The following is a 24476-nucleotide window of genomic DNA, read 5'->3' on the forward strand; positions in this document are numbered from 1 at the left end:
AAGGATGGTGTCATCAGGAGAGCTTTAGCTTCCTTGACAACGGATGCTGTTCCAGGAAGAAGGGCTGCTAAGAAGAGATGGGGTCCATCTATTGAGGAAGGGGAAGAGCATATTTGGATACAGACTGGCTAACCTAGTGATCATGTCACCTGAACTGGAAACCATCTTAAACCTGGTGCTTTTCCATTTAGAAGGAGGGGTAGGGATCCAGAGAGACAAAAGATTCCTGGCTTGTGCCAAAGCTATAAAAGGGGGTGGAACAGAACAAAGGGGGCTGCCAGTCATGAGAAATCCCCTAGTTACCACCTGAGCTGGAGCTAACAAGGACTGTGCCAGGGAAAGGATTGAGCCCAGACTAAGAAGGAATCTAGTTTGTGAAAGAAGCTTACTGAAACATCTGAGGGTGAGATTTACCTGTATTCAGTTTCTTAAATGTATTAGGCTTAGACTTGCGTGTTTTGTTTTATTTTGCTTGGTAACTTATTTTGTTCTGTTTATTACTTGAAACAGCTTAAATCCTACTTTTTATACTTAATAAAATCACTTTTGTTTATTAATTAACTCAGAGTAAGTGATTAATACCTGGGGGAGCAAACAGCTGTGCACATCTCTCTATCAGTGTTATAGAGGGTGGACAATTTATGAGTTTACTCGGTATAAGCTTTATACAGAATAAAACAGATTTCTTTGGGGTTTAGATCCCATTGGGAACTGAGTGTCTGAGTGCTGGAAACAAGAGTATGTGCTGAGCTGTTTTCAGTTAAATCTGCAGCTTTGGGGACATGCTGGTCTGTGTTGCAGCAGGCTAGCATGTCTAACTCAACAAGGCAGGGTTCTGGAGTCCCAAGCCATCAGAGAAAACAGACTCAGGGAGTTTTAGCACATCAGGTGACAGTCCCAAGATGGTCTCTGTGACCAAACCCGTCACAAATAAACATGACTGCAATATTGGTATAGAAGGGTACAGCTTGCTCAGGAAGGACAGGCAGGGAGGAAAGGGAGGAGGTGTTGCCTTATGTATTCAAAATGTATACACTTGGACTGAGGTTGAGATAGAAATAGGAGACAGACTTGTTGCAAGTCTCTGGGTAAGGATAAAGGGGGTAAAAAACAAGGGTGATATTGTGGTAGGGGTCTATTACAGACCATCTAACCAGGAAAAAGAGGTGTATGAGGCTTTTTTAAAATAATTAACAAGATCATCCAAAGCACAGTACTTGGTAGCAATGGAGGACTTCAACTACTCAGACATCTGTTGGGAAAACAACACACTGGGGCACAGGATTATCCAACAAGTTCTTGGATAAATTCCCTCTAAGCTGCATGGCTGTGCAGCTGCCTATTAAGCCCCACCCAGGGGCTCAGGGACACGGTGGGGAGAGGTGTCCCTCTCCACCAGCAGGAGCGGCTCTAGGAATTTTGCTGCCCCAAGCACAGCAGGCAGGCTGCCTTCGGTGGCTTGCCTGCAGAGGGTCCACTGGTCCCGTGGCCTCGGCCTTCAAAGCCGCGGGACCAGGGGACCCTCCACAGGCACGCCTGCGGGAGATCCGCCAAAGCTGCGGGACCAGCAAACCCTCCGCAAGCAAGCCACCAAACGCAGCCTGCCTGCCGCCGTCACGGCACCGGCAGAGCACCCCCCGTGGCTTGCCGCCCCAAGCACGTGCTTGGCATGCTGGGGCCTGGAGCCGCCCCTGTCCACCAGCCACAGCATGGACCTGCTGCAGTAGGGAGAGGTGCCCCTCCCCATTGGCCACAGTACAGACCTGTCGTGGCAGGGAGTGGCGCCTCTTCCTGGCTGCCCCAGTGCGGACTTGCAGCGGCAGGGAGAGGCACCCCCCTCCCGGCCGGCCCAGCGCAGACCTGCCCTGGATTTAAAGTGGAGAGTAGCCCCTCCCTTGGCCTGGCCCAGGCCCAGTGGAGCTTCCAGGGAGAGGAGCCCCTCCTTCGGCCCAGCCCAACCCTGCCAGAGCTGCTGCAGCTGGGGAGAGGTGCCTCTCCGTCCAAGCTGCTGCAGCAAGAGGGGCTGGGGCGAGTCCTCTTTCCTCAGCGCAGTCCCAGGGCAGCCTACACCCCAAACCCCTCATCCCCAACCCCACACCAGGGCCCACCCCCCTACAGCCCAACCCTCTGCTCCAGTCCTGAGCCTCCACACATTCTCAACTCCTCATCCCTGGCCCTACCCCAGAGCCCACACCCCAACCCTTTGCCCCAGCTCCAGGCTTCCTGCTTCTGATGTACTTTAAAAATTTTTTGCTATTGCTCTTTGAGTCTTTGGCTAACTGTTCTTCAAATTCTTTTTTGGCCTTTCTAATTGTATTTTTACACTTAATTTGCAAGAGTTTATGCTCCTCTCTATTTTCCTTATTAGGATTTAATTTCCACTTTTTAAAAGGTGCCTTTTTGCCTCTCACTGCTTCTTTTACTTTGTTGTTTAGCTATTTTGGCTCTTTTATGGTTCTCTTACTATGTTTTTTAATGTGGGGTATACATTTAAGTCGAGCCTCTATTATGGTGGCTTTAAAAAGTTTCCATGCAGCTTGCAGGGATTTTACTTTTGATGCTATACCTTTTAATTTCTGTTTAACTAACCACCACATTTTTGTGTAGCTTTCTGAACTGTATTCCTTTCTGAAATTAAATGCTACAGCGTTTGGTCACTGTGGTGTTTTCCACACCAGAGGGATGTTAAAATTAAATTATATTATATTATGGTCACTATTCACCTCTTGGACCTGATCCTGTGCTCCATTTAGGATTAAATCAAAAATTGCCTCTCCTTTTGTGGGTTCCAGGACTAGCTGCTCCAAGAAGCAGTCATTTAAGGTGTCAAGAAACTTTATCTCTGCATCTCATCTTGAGGTGACATGTACCCAGTCAATATGGGGATAGTTGAAACCCCCCATTATTACTGACTTTTTTATTTTAATAGCCTCTCTAATCTCCCTGAGCATTTCACAGTCACTATCACCATACTGGTCAGGTGGTCTGTAATATATCCCTACTGCTATATTCTTATTATCCAAGCATGGAATTACTATCCATAGAAATTATGTGGTACAGTTTGGTTCATTTAAGATTTTGACTTCATTTGATTCTTCGCTTTCTTTCACATATAGTGCCACTCCTACACCAAACACGACCTGTTTCTGTGATGCCAATTATATCAATATCCCCATTTAATACAAGGCACTCTCATTCACTCATCTTATTATTTAGACTTCTAGCATTTGTATATAAGCATTTTTAAAACTTCTCACTTTTTAGCTGTCTGCCATTACATGATGTAACTGAATGGGACTTTTTTTCCTTTGACTGTTTCTCATCCGATCCTACCTGTATTTTAATCATCTTCCATCCTCTCCTCCTTATTAGGACATAGAGAATCTCCACTTATAGATCCTACCCTAAGGGACATCCAAACCATGCGCTCCTCCCCACCTGTTGGCTTTCCTCCAGCCCTTAGTTTAAAAACTGCTTTACGACCTTTTTAATTTTAAGCGCCAGCAATCTGGTTGCATTTTGGTTTAAGTGGAGTTCATCCTTCCTGTATAGGGTTCCCCTTTCCCCAAAGTTTCCCCAGTTCCTAATAAATCTACACCCCACCTAGCTACACATCATCTCATCCATGCATTGACACCTTGCAGTTCTGCCTGCCTAACTGGCCCTGTGCATGGAACTGGAAGCATTTCAGTGAATGCTACCATGGAGGTCCTGGACTTCAATCTCTTCAATCTAATAGGGAAAGAACAAGTTAAAAATTACTTAGACAAGTTAGATGTCTTCTAGTCACCAGAGCCTGATGAAATGCTGTCATAACCTTAGTCCCAGATTTGGACCTTAGCGTCCAAAATATGGGGGTTAGCATGAAATCCTCCAAGCTTAGTTACCTGCTTGGACCTGGTACCTGCTGCCACCACCCAAAAAATTAGAGTGTTTTGGGGCACTCTGGTCCCCCTGAAAAACCTTTCCTGGGGACCCCAAGACCCAAATCCCTTGAGTCTCACAACAAAGGGAAATAATCCTTTTTCCCTTCCCCCCCTCCAGGTGCTCCTGGAGAGATACACAGACACAAGCTCTGTGAATCCAAACAGAGTGAATTTCCCTCTCTGTTCCCAATTCTGGAAACAAAAAGTACTTTTCTATTCCCCCAGAGGGAATGCAAAGTCAGGCTAGCAATCCAACACACAGATCTCCCCTTGACTTCTTCCTCCCACCAATTCCCTGGTGAGTACAGACTCAATTTCCCTGAAGTAAAGAAAAACTCCAACAGGTCTTAAAAGAAAGCTTTATATAAAAAGAAAGAAAAATACATACAAATGTTCTCTCTGTATTAGATGATACAACACAGGGTCAATTGCTTAAAAGAATATTGAATAAACAGCCTTATTTAAAAAGAATACAAATCAAAGCACTCCAGCACTTATATTCATGCAAATACCAAAGAAAAGAAACCATAGAACTTACTATCTGATCTTTTTGTCCTTACACTTAGAAACAGAAGATTAGAAAGTAGAACTACTTCTCCAAAGCTCAGAGAAAGCAGGCAGCCAGAAAAACAAAGACTCAGACACACAATTCCCTCCACCCAAAGTTGAAAAAATCCGGTTTCCTGATTGGTCCTCTGGTCAGGTGCTTCAGGTGAAAGAGACATTAACCCTTAGCTATCTGTTTATGACACGCCCCCCAAATTGCAGACAGTGGGGAAGCTTACTGGCGGCGATTTCCTTCTAGAACTTTAAAATAAACAGATTACTACAACACATGCACCTTTACATATACTACTAAGTATATAACTAACAGACTTTTACATTTTAAGAACACTTTTTAACTACTGAATTTTGGGAAACTCTCACGGGAGAGTGCATCAGCTACTTTGTTAGAAGCTCCTGTGATGTGTTGAATTTCAAAATTAAAATCTTGGAGAGCTAAACTTCAACGAAGAAGTTTCTTGTTGTTCCCCTTGGCAGTATGAAGCCACTTTAGTGCAGCATGGTCAGTTTGTAGTTGGAACCGCCGTCCCCAAACATATGGGCGTAGCTTTTTTAGGGCGTACACAATGGCATAGCATTTCTTTTTACTGACTGACCAGTGACTTTCCCTCTCAGACAGTTTCTTGCTGAGAAACACGACAGTATGGAAGTTGTGATTTGTTGCTTCCTGCATGAGCACTGCTTCTATACCACGCTCAGATGCATTTGTGGTTACTAGGAATGGCTTGTTAAAGTCCGGGGCCCTGAGCACAGGGTCAGACATGAGCATCGCCTTAAGCTGGGTAAAGGCCTTTTGACACTCATTAGTTCACTTAACGGCATTTGGCTGGGTCTTTTTGGTCAGGTCAGTCAATGGGGCAGCGATTTGGCTGTAGTGTGGTACAAATTGCCTGTAGTATTCGGCCAAGCCTAAGAAGGATTGGACCTGCTTCTTTGACTTTGGGACAGGCCACTTTTGGATAGCATCCACCTTGGCCTGTAGGGGGTTTATGGTTCCTTGACCCACCTGGTGCCCCAGGTAAGTCACTTTGTTTTGGCCTATTTGACACTTTTTGGCCTTAACAGTTAGTTCTGCCTGCCTGATGCGCTCAAAGACCTTTTTCAGGTGTAGTAGGTGTTTGGGCCAGGAGTCTGAAAAAATGGCCACATTATCGAGGTAGGCAACTGCAAATTCTCCCAGTCCAGCTAGTAGACCATCTACCAGCCTCTGGAAGGTGGCGGGTGCATTTCGAAGGCCGAAAGGAAGGACATTGAATTCATACACCCCCGCATGGGTGACGAATGCTGACCTTTCCTTGGCAGGTTTATTAAGCGGTACTTGCCAGTACCCCTTGGTTAAGTTTATTGTAGAGATGAACTGGGCACGTCCCAACTTTTTCAATAGCTTATCGGTACGTGGCATTGGATAGTTGTTTGGACGAGTTACCGCATTTAGCTTACGGCAGTTCACGCAAAAGCGTATTTTCCCATCTGGTTTGGATACCAGAACCACTGGAGATGCCCATGCACTGGTAGATGGGCGGATTATACCCATTTGTAGCATGTTCTGGATTTCCCGTTTTATAGCAGCTTGGGCATGAGGAGACACTCGGTAGGGTGGGGTTCTGATTGGGTGAGCATTACCTGTATCAATGGAGTGGTATGCCCGTTTAGTCCGTCCTGGGGTGGCTGAGAACAGTGGGGCGAAGCTAGTGCACAGCTCCTTGATTTGTTGCCGCTGCAGACGTTTTAGGGTGGTTGAGAGGTTCACCTCTTCCACGCCACCGTCTTTTTTTTTGTCGTAGTAGACACCGTCAGGCCACTCAGCATCCTCTCCCTGGACTGTAAACTGACAAACCTGTAAGTCTCTGGAATAGAAAGGCTTGAGAGAATTAACATGATACACTTTAGGCTTTAGTGAGGAATTGGGAAATGCTATGAGGTAGTTTACAGCTCCCAGGCGCTCTTGGACCGTGAATGGCCCTTTCCATGATGCTTCCATCTTATGGGCCTGTTGCGCCTTTAAGACCATAACCTGGTCTCCTACCTTGAAGGACCGATTTCTGGCATGTCTGTCATACCAGGCCTTTTGCTCTTCTTGAGCATTTTTTAGGTTCTCTTTAGCAAGGGCTAAAGAGTGTCGGAGGGTGCTTTGTAGGTTGCTTACAAAGTCCAGAATGTTAGTTCCTGGAGAAGGCGTAAACCCCTCCCATTGCTGCTTCACCAACTGTAATGGCCCCTTAACCTCGTGACCATACACCAGTTTAAATGGTGAAAACCCTAAACTGGGATGTGGTACAGCCCTGTAGGCAAACAGCAACTGCTGCAACACTAGGTCCCAATTATTGGAGAATTCGTTGATGAATTTTCGTATCATGGCCCCCAAAGTTCCATTGAACCTTTTCACCAGGCCATTGGTTTGATGGTGGTACGGGGTGGCAACCAAGTGATTCACCCCATGAGTTTCCCACAGTTTTTCCATGGTCCCTGCCAGGAAATTAGACCCTGAATTTGTAAGGATGTCGGAGGGCCAACCTACCCTGGCAAAGATGTCTGTTAAGGCCAGGCACACAGTGTTAGCCCTGGTGTTGCCTAGAGCGACTGCTTCTGGCCATCGGGTAGCAAAGTCCACTAAAGTCAGTACGTACTGCTTTCCTCTGGGCGTCTTTTTTGGGAAAGGACCCAGAATATTCACAGCTACTTGCTGAAATGGGACCTCAATTATGGGGAGTGGCTGGAGAGGGGCCTTGACCTGGTTTTGAGGCTTTCCCACTCTTTGGCATACCTCACAAGACCGGACATACTTGGCAACATCCTTGCCCATCCCCTCCCAGTGGAAGGACTTCCCCAAGCGATCTTTGGTTCTGTTCACCCCAGCATGGCCACTGGGATGATCATGGGCTAAGCTTAAGAGCTTCTCCCGGTACTTAGTTGGAACCACCAACTGTTTTTGCGGCTGCCATTCTTTCCGGTGTCCACCAGAAAGAATTTCCTTGTATAAAAGTCCTTGGTTTATAACAAACCGGGATCGATTAGAAGAGCTGAGAGGCGGTGGGGTGCTTCGTGCCGCCGCCCAAGCTTTCTGAAGGCTGTCATCCGCTTCCTGCTCAGTCTGGAACTGTTCCCTTGAGGCTGGGGTCACCAGTTCTTCCTTAGACTGTGGACTTGGGCTTGGTCCCTCTGGAAGCGATGTAGGTGATGGGGTTGTTTCCGTTGCTGGTGTACCGCTCTTTGCTGGTGCACCTGAGGGTATTTCAGGCTCTGGCTGAGCCTTTTGGGTATGGCTGTCTTGTGCTTCTGCCAGTTTTGGCTCGCTGGCGCCCTCTGGCGTTGAGTTTGAAGATGTGGTTGCACTTGCTGGGGCTGGTTGCTGTTCCAGTTCCGGGCCTGGGACTGGAGATGCTGTGGCTGTTTCAGTGGTTGGCATGGAATCTGGATCCACTACCTCTGTCTGGGTCTCTGGTAACACAGACGGGGCCTCTGTGGACGGCTCAGGAACAGGAATGGGTCTGGAAGCTTGCCTGGTTTGGCTACGTGTAACCATTCCCACTCTCTTGGCCCGCCTTACCTGGTTGGCCAAGTCTTCCCCCAGTAGCATGGGGATAGGATAATTGTCATAGACTGCAAAAGTCCACATTCCTGACCAGCCTTTGTACTGGACAGGCAGTTGAGCTGTAGGCAAGTCTACAGCTTGTGACATGAAGGGGTAAATTGTAACTTTGGCCTTTGGGTTGATGAATTTGGGGTCAACGAAGGATTGGTGGATAGCTGACACTTGTGCCCCCGTGTCTCTCCACGCAGTAACCTTCTTTCCGCCCACTCTCAAATTTTCCCTTCGCTCCAAGGGTATTTGAGAGGCATCCGGGCCTGGGGATCTTTGGTGTGATGGTGGTGTAATGAATTGCACTCGCATGGTGTTCTTGGGACAGTTGGCCTTGATATGTCCCAGTTCATTACACTTAAAGCATCTTCCATTTGATGGGTCACTGGGCCGAGGTGAGTTACTGGAGACTGGTGAGGTTGAAGGGTAGGGTATCTGTGGCTTTACTTGGGTGGTATGTGGGGTCTTTGGCTGTCCTCGGTTGTAGGGTTTATGGTCTGTGTGCCCCCTGGGGTAATCGTTCCCCTTGACAGTAGCTTTCTTGCTTTCTGCCAGTTCCATCCATTTGGCTCCAATCTCCCCCGCCTCAGCGATATCTTTGGGATTTCCATCTTGTATGTACCGTGTGATGTCTTCAGGAACACCATTCAAGAACTGCTTCATTTGTATGAGGAGGTTTAGTTCTTCCAAGGTTTGAATGTTGTTTCCTGTTATCCAGGCCTTATAGTTTTTTTGCAATGTAGTAGGCGTGTTGGGAAATGACACCTCGGGTTTCCACTTTTGGGTTCTGAAGCGCCGACGGGCATGATCTGGGGTTATCCCCATTCTGTATCTGGCCTTGGTTTGAAAAAGTTTATAGTCATTCATTTGCTGCTTAGGCATTTCAGCTGCCACCTCTGCTAAAGGTCCACTGAGCTGTGACCTTAATTCTACCATGTACTGTCTTCGGGAATGCTGTACCCAAGACAGGCTCTTTCAAAATTTTCCAAGAAGGCCTCGGTGTCATCACCTGCCTTGTAGGTGGGAAATTTCCTGTGCTGTGGAGCAATATTTGGCGCCGGGTTGTTAGGGTTGGCTGGCACATGCAGCCCAGCTTTTGCCAAGTCCAGTTCATGTTTTTTCTGTTTTTCCTTCTCTTTATGTTGTTTTTCCATTTCTTTTTGGTGTTTTTCCATGTCTCGGCGGTGGGCCGCCTCTTCTTCTTTTTGCTTCCTTTTGTGGGCCAACTCTTCTTCTGCTTGTTTTCTTTGGTAGGCCACCTCTTCTTCTTCTAGTTTTCTTTTGTGTGCTGCCTCTTGGGCTGCCTGTTCTCTTTGGAAGGCTGCCAGTTTCATGCTTTCTTCCTTTTTTTTCATCTTCATCTCTTTTTGTTTTATTTCCAGTTGTCGCCTGTGTTCAGCTTCTTTGATTTGTTCTTCGGCGTCGATTTTTGCCTTAGAAGTCATGGTTCCTGTTTTCTTGTGTTGGGGTGCCCTCCGGTGTTTATTTTTTGAACTGCAGGTTCTGTTGCCTCCTGAAGTCTGCCTAGCAACAGTGCTTTTTCCTTTTCTCTCTCTAGCTAATGTTCAATGAAGGGAAACCAGAAAAACCACTTTATTTGCATGCCTATAAGTGCTGGTACTTGCCTCCTAATGGGAGGGCTATTGCATGACAAAAGACCCTTAACAGTCTTTTAATGGCTTCTCGCTTAACATGCAAGCCACAAACTGCCAGAGAGAGCAGAAAAAAAAATTCTCTCTGGTTCCCTTTTAAAACCAACTGTTTCTCTCTGCTAAAAAGCCCTTAGCAGAGAAAAGAAAAATATAATATTTCTACTGGCTTCTGGATTCTGTCTATATCCCACCGCTGCCACCATGTCATAACCTTAGTCCCAGATTTGGACCTTAGCGTCCAAAATATGGGGGTTAGCATGAAATCCTCCAAGCTTAGTTACCTGCTTGGACCTGGTACCTGCTGCCACCACCCAAAAAATTAGAGTGTTTTGGGGCACTCTGGTCCCCCTGAAAAACCTTTCCTGGGGACCCCAAGACCCAAATCCCTTGAGTCTCACAACAAAGGGAAATAATCCTTTTTCCCTTCCCCCCTCCAGGTGCTCCTGGAGAGATACACAGACACAAGCTCTGTGAATCCAAACAGAGTGAATCTCCCTCTCTGTTCCCAATCCTGGAAACAAAAAGTACTTTCCTATTCCCCCAGAGGGAATGCAAAGTCAGGCTAGCAATCCAACACACAGATCTCCCCTTGACTTCTTCCTCCCACCAATTCCCTGGTGAGTACAGACTCAATTTCCCTGAAGTAAAGAAAAACTCCAACAGGTCTTAAAAGAAAGCTTTATATAAAAAGAAAGAAAAACACATACAAATGTTCTCTCTGTATTAGATGATACAACACAGGGTCAATTGCTTAAAAGAATATTGAATAAACAGCCTTATTTAAAAAGAATACAAATCAAAGCACTCCAGCACTTATATTCATGCAAATACCAAAGAAAAGAAACCATAGAACTTACTATCTGATCTTTTTGTCCTTACACTTAGAAACAGAAGATTAGAAAGTAGAACTACTTCTCCAAAGCTCAGAGAAAGCAGGCAGCCAGAAAAACAAAGACTCAGACACACAATTCCCTCCACCCAAAGTTGAAAAAATCCGGTTTCCTGATTGGTCCTCTGGTCAGGTGCTTCAGGTGAAAGAGACATTAACCCTTAGCTATCTGTTTATGACAAATGCATCCTAGAATACTCAAGGAACTGACTGAGGAGATATCTGAGCCATTAGCAATTAGCTTTGAAAAGTCATGGAAGATGGGAGAGATTCCAGAAGACTGGAAAAATGCAAATATAGTGACAATTTCAGACCAGCCAGCTCAACTTCTCTACCCAGAAAGATAATGGAGCAAATAATTAAGCAATCAATTTTCAAACATCTAGAAGATAATAAGGTGATAAGTAGCAGTCAGCATGGATTTGTCAAGAACAAATCATGTCAAACCAACCTGATAGCTTTCTTTGACAGAGTAACAAGCCTTGTGGATGGGGGGAAGTGGCAGATGTGGTATATCTTGACTTTAGTAAAGCTTTTGATATTGTCTCACATGAGCTTCTCATAAACAAACTAGGGAAATGCAATCTGGATGGAGCTACTATAAGGTGGGTGAATAACTGGTCGGAAAACCATTCCCAGAAAGTAGTTATCAGTAGTTCACAGTCATGCAGGAAGGACATAACAAGTGGGGTCCCACAGGGATCAGTTCAATATCTTCATCAACGACATAGATAATGGCATAGAGAGTACACGTATAAAGTTTGCGGATGATTCCAAGCTGGGAGAGATTGCAAGTGCTTTGGAGGATAGGACTGAAATTCAAAATGAGCTGGACAAACTGGAGAAATGGTCTGAAGTTAATAGGATGAAGTTCAATAAGGACAATACAAAGTACTCCACTTAGGAAGGAACAATCAGTTGCACACATACAAAATGGGAAATGTCTGCCTAGAAAGGAGTACTGAGGAAAGGAAGTTGAGGTCATAGTGACCCATGAGCTAAATATTAATCAACAGTGTAACACTGTTGCAAAAAAAGCTAACATAGTTCTAGGATGTATTAGCAGGAGTGTTATAAGCATTAAGCAAGACACGAGAATTAATTCTTCTGCTCTACTCCACTCTGATTAGGCTTCAACTAGCGTATTGTGTCCAGTTCTGGTTGCCACATTTCAGGAAAGATGTGGACAAACTGGAGAAAGTCCAGAGAAGAGCAACAAAAATGATTAAAGGTCTAGAAAACATGATTTATGAGGGAAGATTGAAAAAATGGGTTTGTTTAGTCTGGAAAAGAGAGACAACTGAGAGGGGACGTGAGAACAGTTTTCAAATACATAAAAGGTTGTTAGAAGGAGGAGGGAGAAGAATTGTTGTTCTTAACCTCTGAGGATAGGACATGGAGCAATGGGCTTAAATTGCAGCAAGGGAGGTTTAGGTTGGACATTAGGAAAAGCTTCTTAATTGTTAGGGTGGTTAAGCACTGGAATAAATTGCCTAGGGAATTTGTAGACTCTCCATCATTGTCTAACCTGCTCTTAAAAATCTCCAAACACCTGTCAGGGATGGTCTAGATAATACTTAGTCCTGCCTTGAGTGCAGGGGACTGGACTAGATGGCCTCTCGAGGTCCTTTTCCAATCCTATGATTCTAATGAGAGCCCTGTGGTGTAACTACCACGTTATGGCAGCCTTGTAGCAGGAGTAAGTTCCAAGAATGCATAGCACAGCTAAGCACTTCTTCTGCACTCAAGGCCCACTGCTTATTAGCCCTGTCCACTTGTGAACGAGGCAATGCACATGCAAGGACTTGAGTGATCACCACCACTCAGTGGCTCAAGTCGTATCCATTCCCAGACTACACCGGATTTAGCAAGGTTCTTAAATTCACATCTAACTTAAATCATGTGAGCAGTCCTATCAGCTGCAATGGAAATACTCAGGCTTAAAAGTTAGGCTCATGCTTAAGTTCCTTGCTGATTCAGGGCCTTCCATTGGAGGGCAAGGACCCTGCAGGCTCTGCTACACACCGTGCAAGGACTTGTAGAATCCAGGTCTCCACAGCATAAGGATATGGACTGTCCCCACTTCTGTGGCCTGTGGTCTCACTGTGCACTGCACTGGGCAACCAAATCCCATTGTTCAAAGCAGACACTGGTTTTCTACACAGCACAGGAAGGAACAAGGCAGGAATGGCCCTTTTGTTCTGTGGTTGTACAGCACCTAGCACAATGGGGGTCCTGGTCCATGACTGGGGCGCCTGGGTGCTACCACAATACAAATAATAGCTAACAAACTGTAACCACCATCTTTCCTCTGAGCCTGCATATAGCATTGCATAACTGGCCATGTACATTACAGAGGGGGGATTCACATGACACTGAAGAATCAGGTAATGGCTATTTGCTGGAAGCAGAGTACTGTAATTAATCACTGTGACAGGCAGAATTTTGACATTTCCTATTGCTTGTCATCTTTAAACCCTAAGCTCTGATATGATTTCAGCTGATTTCCCTTCTTCTTTTAGCATGCAGCAGGATCCCCAAGTCAAACAAAAGGCCATGTGGCATGGCAATTTAACTAAGAGGGAACTAGACTATTAGGCACAATTTACCTGCTGAACCTGTAGTGCTAGATGAACTCACTCCTGCAGAGCTGGGACCAATGACACATGTACGGGGAGGAGAACAAGGAATACCAGTTGGATGGTCATCTGTCAAAATGATCATCTCAATCAACCCCAGCTAAGACATTTTTAGGAGCAAGAAAAGACTGTGTTGCTCTTTTCTTCAGCTTTATCCTATCCCATAATCCCCCTCCTCTCTAAACAAACACAATCTCTTGAACATTTAGGCACTCCATCTAATACCGTTAGAGCAGGGGACTGGAAAACATGATCTGCATCCTAGTCATACTTCTACCATTGACTCACTAGGAATCTTTGGCCCAGTCATTTCAATTATCAGCACTGGCAGTTTATTCTAGATACTCATGATTTTATCATGAGTTGACAACAGTGTCTTATGATATTTGTATTTTTCTTGATGCGCCACATCCCTGAATCATGTGATTGTGAGGCTCTGAGCTTGCATTACCAACACAAACACCCCCCTGCCCCAATTTCTAGCCCTGGTTGTGCGGAGAAGCGTGAAAACATGACAGGCGTGCACCCTGAAGGCTCAGAAACTAGAAGCAAATAGGCTAATATTTGTTAATGATCTTATGGTGTTTGGGGTCCAACTCATGATTTTTGAATGCTTAGTGTTGACAATATTGTATACATTTACCACCTCCAGGCTATCAGTTCTATCTTTGTTGTTTAGATTATAGCACTTCGGTTTTGAAGCTTTTTCTGGACTTCATCAATATGCCTTCAAGATCTCGAAAGTGTCTATAATGAAACCACTGTTAGGAGAGAAGAACTATAGAGTGTAAAAATAGTCTTACACAGAAACCACCCCAAGATCTTATGCAGGAGCTCTCTTCTGAGGTTACTTGTACCAGGGCCAAACATTCATAGAGAGTGATTAAGAGCTTTTCCTGGCCTCATAAGTACAGTTGTACTAGACAAAATAGGTGGAATGATAACACACGTACGTCTGACACAGGAAAAATACTTGTTTGGACTTGGTACCGTGGTGCTAAAGAACATTTTATCCTCGTAAAGTTATGAGCCTGTAAATGCTGCCAAGATCAGGATCATACAAGGTAAAGCTGCCTGGGTGGGCTTTACTGTATAGTTACCTATTTTTTCCACAATCCATTTACAGATTAATTTGGGCCAGAAATCAGTAACATCTTTAAGCCTGTTTTGTGTGGTATAAATGAACAAATATTTATTTGATCGTAAGCAGCAAAACATCATAAAGAATCTAGGAGGGTTTTGATTTTTTTTAAACGTAGATTTACCGGGTGAAATTTTCAAAAGGGCCTAAATGACTTAGGAGCGTAAGCCCCATTTTCAAAAGAGACTGAGACCTGGTCTTCTAAGTGGCCTAAGTCACTTCTGAAAATGAGACTTAAGCTCCTAAGTCATTTTTCAAAAATGTACCCCCCATCTTATTACTTCACCTCTCACTAAGAAATACATATGCCGTTCCATATTTTGTGGTCTATGTTATCTATTACACAGGTAACAAGAAAAATAACCAGGTATGCAATTTAAAGCTGCCTGTGTTCCAGTGTGTTTGTTGATCTCAGGTCAGCTGCTTCTGAACATGTCACCAAATCAGTAAAAGCGTCATCACAACTGACACCCTTGTAAGCAACATCAGCAGAGGAAAACTGCACCTCCATCATTAGATCTCCCTGCCCTCATTGCTGTAGTCCCACAAGAATCAATTCTCTCTCTGATCCTAATCAACATCTACACGCACCCACTATGTGGAGTGGTCAGCACTGTTGCTAACTTTCACATGGTAAATAGGCACCCCAACTTTCAAAATAAGCCAAAAAATCAAGCTCAACCCAATTCAAAACAAGGCCAAAACAAGCCAATCCCTAAGAACCCCAACACTCTATGTGACTAGATCCCCCTGGTATGCAGTCTGAGACTATGGTGGGCCCTCTGTGTACCCCTGACTCCCTCCCCCCCTTGTCCCTGCGTGCCCCCCCATGCCCCTGCTTGCCGAGAGACCATCAAAAAAAAGAAGCAACAAGCTACAAGCCAAACAAGCAACAAGCTGCAAGCCAAAAAACTAGCCAACAAGCAACTCACAAGCCAATTAAGCCAAAAACAAGCTGAATTTCTGAGCTTTTTTTCCACGAGTTTGGCATGTCTGCTGGATTCAAGTGCCATGAAGTCAAGTGTCAGTATGGTGATGACACATGGCTCTACCTAGCCATCACCACATACAGTCGTACCACTAGGATGAGAGCATCTCATGGCCAAACAGCAGCTGGTTGATGCTGAACCTGAGCAAAATGGAGGTGATGCCGGTGGCCAGACCATTTTGAAGAATTTGCAGCCACAGTGCAGTCATCTTTTGTTGAAGTCACACACCCAGAATTGGTTAAGTCAGTCTATAGTTTAGGAATATGCCTGTAGTCTTCACTGACGCAAAACTTTCACATATAAAGAATTACTCCCAGATGCTTCTATTATCTCCAATTGACTAGGAGACGCCAATCCACACTGGAAGACGATGACCTGACCTTGGTTATTTGTTATATCACCTCTTAGCTGGCCTACAACAGTGCAATCCACCTGAGTAAGAAACCTTCAGCACTTCGGAAAATCTAATTACTGCAGAACACAGCAGCACGTTTCACATTCTGGGGTGCAATCTAGACCAGAGAGCAGGTGTGTCTCCACCTGCCCTGCAACCTGAGTGCCTCACAATGCTTTGCTCTTGTAGCACCCAACCTGAGATGCTCAGAAATAGCCGACCAGCATGCAGGCCACACCTTGAGTGTCTGTGGATAGACACAGCCCCAGTCCAGCAGCTCTGACCCAACAGCCTGTCAGCAATACTCCACTCACACACTGGCTTCCACCAGCCTTGGTTACTACTTGGGGGCGAGGGACAGGACTGATTATTGACTTTCTAATGTCTACAGTTGGCAACACTGCAATTTTGTAAAAAAAAACTGGACCCCCTTTGTCACCCTCTTGCTTCACACTCTGCAGCACTCTCTCCTCTTCAGTCAGCCACCCAATCCCTTCACTCTCCCTAAATACTCAGTTTTCTGTCTCATTTCCACCTCTCCCCCTCTTCCTTCCTTCATCTTTTCATTTCCCTGGCCTCCTCATGATAACTAAAAGGCCTACCACTGTTCCTGAGGGAAGCCTGAGTTCAGTCTCCTTGGAAACATGGGACATGGTGGCCAGCTTTCCTAGGGCAACCTCCCTTTTATCTACAAAGGTGAAAGGGACATAGTTATTTTGCTGAGTGGAGTCTCTGGCTTCAGTCCTGGTGGCAGCCGTGGGATATTACTGCCATTTTGGATAAGAGCATATACTTCCTGAGACTCAAGGCAGAAATCCATGAGGACCCTTTTAAAGCCTTGTGCAAGACACATGATGAAAGTGTGAGTGCTGGAAACACTGCAGAGATATTGTGAGGTTTGCCTGAACTTGTGTGTTTAGTGAGCTTCGAGATCCTCTGTTCAAGATGCTATACACATGCAAAGATTAATTACTAGGCCTTTAATCAGAGTGTGTATCACAGAGCTCCTAGTACATATTCCAAAAATAGGTGTCCTCACCTCTACAGACGTTGCTGCTCCATACGCAGTGTTTCTCCGCAATGTGTCTATGTACTGATGAAGGCAAGTGTTTAGTTAACAGTTTACTTTTTGGACCTGAGGATACTAACTTTTTGTGCTCTGTAGGAACAAATATAAGATCTATCTTCTCCTCCTTCTGCTCTCAACCCCTATCTACTGGACAAGACTACAACAAACTGTAGGAGGAGGAGTATTACTAACTTGAGCCCAATCCTGTAAAGTGCAAACTACTGTCAAATGCACTTGAAGTCATTGAGAGTTGAGGCTCTGGATCCTTGGCCCATGAAAAAGATATGTCAGCATAATGCTGCATTTCCATTGATAAAGCAATCAGAATGAGAGATGGGCCCAAATAACCCAAATCCTGAGGAAATTCAGCACAAAACCTGGCTCTATCTCAAATGAAAAGCAAAGCTACTATATGCAAGGCAGACGCAACATCAGAACAGTAAGCTCTGTAACATGTTTAAAACATGCCACCTTGTGACAGTAAGCTTTATCGTCATGTCTTTACTCACAAACATGATATGCGGATGGATTCATACTGCACATCCTTCTATAAGCACAAAAAGTTAACTGTTTCCTTCCATACATCTTCCAAGAAAGTTAAAGCCAAAGATTTGTTTACACTTTTACGGTGTAATACTGTAAGAGAGAGGCAAGCCACAGTTATAAACTCTCCTGTCAAACACACACACGCCTACTTAGCTGTACACATGCAAGCAGTCCTGCTGCAGTCACCCACTTTTCTTGTTGGCTCACAGCACATCAGAACCAGAAAATACTAGTAACCAGTGTGAATAACATGCTGTCAGTAAAAAGCTCTTTTCTTCCCCTAGGGGGATGGAGCAACATGCTAAGTGTCCTCTGGAAGCAACAGAGTTCACTGCAGGGGACAGAATAGTTGTTTGAATAGACTGTGGAATGCTTTACAACGAAGAAAGAAAGGAATTAGTAAGACTCCATTGACTTACAGAGACAGGCTCAAACCAAATCCCCCGAGTCAAACATACTTGAACGTTGTCACAATTTGGCTCAGGACGCAAACTTCACAGGTTGTGTCCATCTGAACTTATTACACAATGTAGTAAAGACCAGCTGAAGTTTTAAAGACACAAGAAGTGTTTGTACAGCACCTCACAATGTGTCTGCCAGACCCTGATTTGGACCTTGATATGCTCCATAATCTAAGTAATAAATAAGTAAACTCACACTGCTCAGGTGCTTTAGAAGCAGAACTTAAGACACCCATTCTATCAACAAAGCTTATTCAACAGCATTCAGAAGAACGACCTCTCAGAATAGACTGAAGTTCTGATGACTGGTGGTCTGTATGATATAAACTGTCTCAGCCCCATCAGAGTTTATACTGGCACTAAATGGTACCTTCACTGGCAGCCTCAGCAGAGATCCCAAGTACTGAATGGGCACTGGAAAATGAAATCACTTACCTGGCATTTTTTATACAGTGCTGCTCTTTGCAGTGCTTGAGCACAGCTCCCACCACTAATAGTAGTCCATGCAGGCCAGGTGTGAGGCACATAGAGGAGGAAGGTTGCACTGTTACTGACTCAGCTGTTCTTGTTCTGTGGGCAGAGGATTTAGATCTTCAGGACTTTCATTCTGACACTTTTCTTGAGTGCTAACGGAACATTTACAAAATGGAAGAAAAAGACCAAATAAGTATTGACCCTCAAAACAAGTGTATTTCCCTTTCTGGAGTTTCAGAGCTCAGACAACTACCATTCCCAACACTAAAAAGAAAAAAGGGGGAAAAAAGCTTGGCGGGTCTATGGTGAGAATGACAACAACACACTCCTGAAGCATAGTATGCAGGTGTCCCAATATAGATATATAAGCATAGTATGCAGGTGTCATCGGAAATGCTCTTACCAATCCCTATTTGCTTTCTTTCAATCTGTAATAATAATAAGCAGCTGTCTAAATAGTTCTAGGTGCTTTACAAATTGTGAAAACGACTGTGGGCTAAAACCACAGAGGAACTTAAGCATGATGACACTTAACTTTCAGGTGCCTAGCTACCCAATGGAACTCTAAAACCCTGAGTTACGTGCTCAGGCTCCAGCACAATATAGGGGAAAAGTTAGGACCTAGGAATGTGTCACAGGAGCCAGCATTTTGACTGGGGAGCAGCCCACTAACCAGTAGAAAATGACAAAGAGAAGGGGAGGGTCTAAGCCCCACCCCCAAAGGAAGTTAGGTGCCTATCTCCACTCAGGATTCACAGCTGAGAGCCTTCTCCCGGAGTTGGGCACCGACACCAGGTCAGTCCTTTCTTGGGGAAGAACAGAGGGAAAGAGACTCTCCCCTGCCCCATTGCATTAGATCCACTAGGTAGGATGCTCACCTCAGATGTGGGAGATAAGTTTTCAAATCTCTGTTCTACTGATTTGGAGCAGGGGCTTGAACCTGGGTCTCCCCCAGCCCATGTGTGTGCCTTAACCACCAGGCTCCTGGGTGTTTGGGCTGGGTTAGTGTCAGTCTGTCCCATTAAAGCTGTTCAACTTTGTATAAATAAATATTCAATGGAGCAGAGAGTTGAATTTGGTTTGCCCATATCCCAAGCAAGTGCCCTAACTCCTATGCCGTAGAATCACTCTCTTGCTTCTCCTGCACCCCGTTAATAATTTATACGAAGTGAAAGTTTCAACATGTGAGTGAGCGAGACCCGCCTCAGAATAGCCTGGGGGTCAGGGCACCCAACTGATATATAGGCGTTGTGGGTTCAAATCCCTACTTTAAATCAGGAAGAGCGGGGGACCTGAACCTACATCCCAGGTGAATACCCTAGCCACTGAGCTACTGGACATACACAACTAGCCCTCAAAATTCCTGATCTGCCTGCCTGGTTTTCTTTGGTGCAAGGTCCAATCTAACCGGCATGGTCTGAGAACAACTACGAGCTGGAGCCCGGCAGATGAGACAGACACGGGAATGCCTAGTTCAAGAATCCCATGGGGGCTTGTGGGTGAGAGAAGTCCTGGTACCACTGAGCTGCTCAGGACCCTAGGCAGTATTACACATACCCAGCACCTAGGGAATATAGGAACCTCAACGGCTAGGCAGCAATTGAATTGAGGTTTCAAGGATCTCAATGGCACCTAAATATTGGATGCCTGAGACCCATTGTGGATCACCTTCCTTTTCAATATCAAATACCACAAATAAAATAGGGGTGTAGCCACAGGTGGGCTGCCCCACCCAATTAGCACTCAGGCCCACCCAAATCTGAGCTTGAGGGCATGTCAGAGGCAAACCCACAGCAGCTCTCATCAAGCTAACGAACTAAAACAGAACATAGTTGTGGCCACAGCGGCACCAGCAGTGCGGATGAAGGTAGCTTCCCCGAGCATACACCCGTCAGCAAGACTAGGTATTCAGGATAGCTAGCCCATCCTGCTGCAGCTACACATCTGTTTCTAGGCCCTAGCTGGAGCAGAGTTTGCACAGATACATCTCACAAACGTCTACACAGCAGATAGGAGGCTGCTTCCCAGCATGGGCAGACAGACATGGCCTAGCTCTGCTCAAGCTGGCACAGTAAAAATAGTGGCCCAGGGTAGCCTGGAGAGTGACTCAGGCTAGCTGCCTGAGTATGTAACAAGGGAGTGCAGGTGGGTTTGTATTCAGTAGAGCCAGCATGTCTGTCCCGCTGAGCTGGCAAGAAAAACTTAAGCAGGCTCCAGCCGCTATGTAGACATACCCCCGAGCTCCCAGCCCATCCCAGGACTGTACACTCTCCTTGACAGATACTCCTGGCCAGGCTTGGGATGGTTCTGGAGTACAGCTTTAGGGGAAGATGCAGAGAAAGAGCAGGAAGGAGAATCTAGCCAACTCCAGGGACCTGGATGGATCCTAAGACCATGGGTGCAGCATTCACTTGGCTGCCAAGCATGGGGTGCAGCCTGGCCAGCACTTCAGTCGCTAACACTCCAGAGACATGGTAGATTCACCACAGGACCCACAGCAACCCAGCCCAGGACACTTCCCCTCCTCATCTCCTTTCTGTCCCCAATTCCCATCCATCCCCCATTGCCTTCCCTGGCCCACCCATGACTACATCTGTGGGACAAAACACAGACACCCTGCACACATGCGGGTGTAGGGAAGTTCAGTCTGGACTTGTCCCACGGACAGGTCATTGCTCATCTACCCTATGCTGGGGCCCACCCAAATTTCCGCTTCTAGCTACGCTCCTGAAGTATTGTGTAAAGACCATACACTTCAAACATCATTCACCAAAACCAACGATCTTTAATGTCAGTTATGTCCTATGTACACTGAATTTCCCTGGCAGCAAGACAACCTGGGTTCAAAAGTGACTTCTAGTTTCCTACATATGTTAGTTGAGTCATAGAGACAAGCTGTGGAGCTGATGTGCTCTGGCAGGGGGAAAGAGAGTACAGTAAAGGTTATGGTGTTGGCTACTGTAGTACTTCCTGCTGATATAGCTGGAGCAGCATTTGCTAGAGAGGCAGGCAGTTGCCTCACTTGCTCTCCCTAAATGACTCATGACATAGGGACAGGGACAGTCTTATAGGAGAAAGGTAAACAGTGGGCCATTGTAACACATATAAACACCTGAGTTGTGTGCAGCAGACTCCTATTGAAAGAGTTATAGCGGTATGTCAATTGCCATTGAAGATTCAGATTTCTACAACAGTTACCAGTTAGTATCCCATCCGAAATACAGGGATGGGAAATATCATCTCAGATAATAGTTTGACTTCTTAAATGTTGAGCACTGAATGATATTGGCAAGGTTATGACCCAAATAAGTCATCTAAACTTATTACACTGATGCACCTTTCTTGGACAAAAAATAAAAATCAATAGGACAAATTCAGTATCATTTTTATTGTTTTATTATGAGGCACAGCGGAGATTTCAGTTTTCTCCTAGTTCTTTCAATATGGCAAGTACAAAATGCACAGAGTATTCTGCAATACTTGCTTTACACGGAAACAATCTTCAAACAGAAACAAAGACAGCCACATTTTCTGGCAATGCAGCAGGAACACAGATTTTCAAAGATGTTTATCTTAGACAACAGAACTGATTGATTATTTTTTCAAAGCCCATATTGGCATGACTCTGGCACTCTCACTGCAAGGCAGGTTTGGTGGATATTTGACAGTCAGACCTAATTTCCTGAAGAATTAAGAGGGAAATGAGACACACATTTTATTCAACTGGAAAGAGTGTGAAGAAATATTTCAGAAGAGAGACGTTACAGTGGCTTTACATTTAGTTTAATTACAAAGACATCAAAAAAATCAATCAAGTTATTTTGTTCAGAAATTGGACTTCGCAGCCTTTCCTTCATCTTGCAGGATGGTCACCAGATGAAGCTAGGTAGTGATGCTCTGTATTTGTACTAAGTATTATCTTTTCATTATTCCTTTATTTGGTGAGCATGTAACAGTCAGAAATAGTTGTGAGATATGCACAGAAGTCTCCAATTTCTCTTAGGCTGTGTTCTCAATGATGAGAGCAATACCTTGTCCACCTCCAATACAAGCTGACCCAACTGCGTATTTGCCACGACGACGCCTATACAGAAACAGGAACAGTGAAAACAGAAATTGTCTCCCTGATTTACTACAAAAGGAAGCTAGTTGCTTCCCAATGCATTTTGACTATCTAGAGTTCTCACATGCAGAATTAAAAAGAGGGTGTTTTGGAAAATTACAAATATATATAAAATTTTAAGAAGCAGCATAAAAAGTGAAATGTTTCTTCAATGGAATTCAGATTCGTTGATCTGGGGCATTCTAAAGGATAGTATGATGGAGTTGTACTTTGGAGTTCAGGATAAGAAAGAGAAAAGTAACTGGAAATCTCAGGTTTCAATGCAGTTTAAGTGGCATGGATGGAACATCATTTTATAGTTAAGTAAATTTCTAAAAGCAGAGCAGCATTCCTCTGCAAGTTGCACATTAGTGGAGGTTTGCTTTATTACTGAATATTGATAAAGTACTGCAGAAGTATGAATACAGATAGAAAGATATGGTCTCTGCCCTCAAGACATTCAAACCCATGAGGAAACTGTTTACGTTAAGAATGCAGAAAGATCACTCTTGAGGAGACCAACACAGGAAGAATTTGCGGAAGCAGGTTTGAAGGAGAGGGAAAGCAATGGAGGAACAAGAAGTGGGAGTTTTCAAGGTGTGTGTGTGTGTGTGTGTGGGAGGGGGCACACAATATAAGACAACAGGGAGCAAACAATGAGAAATAAAAGGCCTAGTCCAATGCCCACTGAAGCGTAGAGAGTCTTTGTATTGACTTCAGTGGGTTTAGGATCAGACCTAAAGGGAGCAGAGACGATTGGAATGAGACTAGGAGGAAACAAGACTGGAGCTGCGGGGCCCTGAAGTTAAGGACAACGATGTGAAGTGATGCAGTGAGAGACGGGAAGCCAGTGAAGGGATTCTAAAAGGGTGTTGAATGGCAGGAGAGGAAGGGGATTTTACAGCTATACAGTGTCCATCACAACCTCTTGTACTTGAGATCAGCTTTGCAAACAGTGTTGTGTGTTTTATCAAGAGCTTCAGCTACATACTCACCTTAATTCATGAACCAGATGAGCAGTGATTCTTGACCCTGATGCTCCCAGGGGATGACCGAGAGCAATGGCACCTCCGTTGACATTGGTTTTTTCAGGGTCAAGTCCCAAAACTTTTTCAACTGCCAAATACTGAGGAGCAAAAGCCTCATTGACCTGAAAACAGCAGAGACACAATCAAAATGTAGATGCTTCACTTTCCATCAGAATTCATATTTCTAAGGATCTCTTCGCAATTGTAAGTTGAAGATTTTTATTTTTTTAAATAGAACGTGAAGCACAGGTCTATGACAAAGCAACAGTGTAAGATTCTCCTTCCCACTCCACCAAGAGACCTCAAACCAGACCTGCAGTAACAACCTCTAGTGATTAAGTGGACAGTTCAGTCTTCAAAGCCAATTAATCCACAGCTTCTTTTAAACACAAAAATAAAAAAGCCAGCAGCAATATGGTTACCTGCCTTTCAGGACTGGACCAGGGCCACTAACATGTTTCCCATAGAGCAGTAGACAGGTCTCAGAGGGTAATCACTTTTAGTCACTACTGACCAAGGAATGCATTTAAAAATCAGTACCTTAGCGTCTCTGTTGCCTAAGAGAGCATGTCACTCCTGGACAAGTTACAGACTACAGGATGTTTTTTAATAAAGGAGTTTTAAGCTCCTGAAAACAGGAGTTTAGAGGAAGCACTGAAAGAAACTTAGTTAAATGGCCAATAGCAGTCACTGCAACAGCAACATTCAAGGACTTCCTTTCAGTCCATCATACAGCAAAGGAGAACCTTCTAGATTAAACACATCTCATTAGATTATTAACCTACTGCTCCTAATTAGATATAATCTTTCTGTCCACACTGCTCTCCTTACCTCTACCAGATCCATGTCTTTCAGGGAGAGTCCTGATTTCTTCAGAGCCTCAGTAATGGCAGGCACAGGACCTATTTCAAAGTTATACATACATGAGTAGCTGAAGAATTTTACAATAAGCATTTAAACTATACTGTACATGGGATAGGCTCCACCCTGTGAGCCTGAGGGTGCTCATCAGGTTCCTCAGT

The 24476-nt window shown here is 44.8% G+C and overlaps 2 protein-coding genes across 4 annotated transcripts in view; both read right to left on the reverse strand.

Annotated features, from left to right (window-relative positions):
• The window catches only part of RPL17 (ribosomal protein L17), a 347358-nt gene that overhangs the window by 191293 nt on the left and 131589 nt on the right, over positions 1 to 24476 (reverse strand). The window lies entirely within an intron of this gene.
• The window catches only part of ACAA2 (acetyl-CoA acyltransferase 2), a 31016-nt gene continuing 28232 nt past the window's right edge, over positions 21693 to 24476 (reverse strand). For both annotated transcript variants that reach the window (XM_050944753.1, XM_050944754.1), the window contains 3 exons: positions 24286 to 24356; positions 23422 to 23576; positions 21693 to 22408 (listed from right to left, as the gene is read on the reverse strand). In XM_050944753.1, coding sequence (XP_050800710.1) covers positions 22324 to 22408; positions 23422 to 23576; positions 24286 to 24356 — 311 coding nt within the window. In that variant the 3' untranslated portion in view covers positions 21693 to 22323. The remainder of the gene's footprint in view (positions 22409 to 23421; positions 23577 to 24285; positions 24357 to 24476) is intronic.

The sequence above is a fragment of the Gopherus flavomarginatus genome, chromosome 3 (genome assembly GCF_025201925.1).
Source record: "Gopherus flavomarginatus isolate rGopFla2 chromosome 3, rGopFla2.mat.asm, whole genome shotgun sequence".
NCBI lineage: Eukaryota > Metazoa > Chordata > Testudines > Testudinidae > Gopherus > Gopherus flavomarginatus.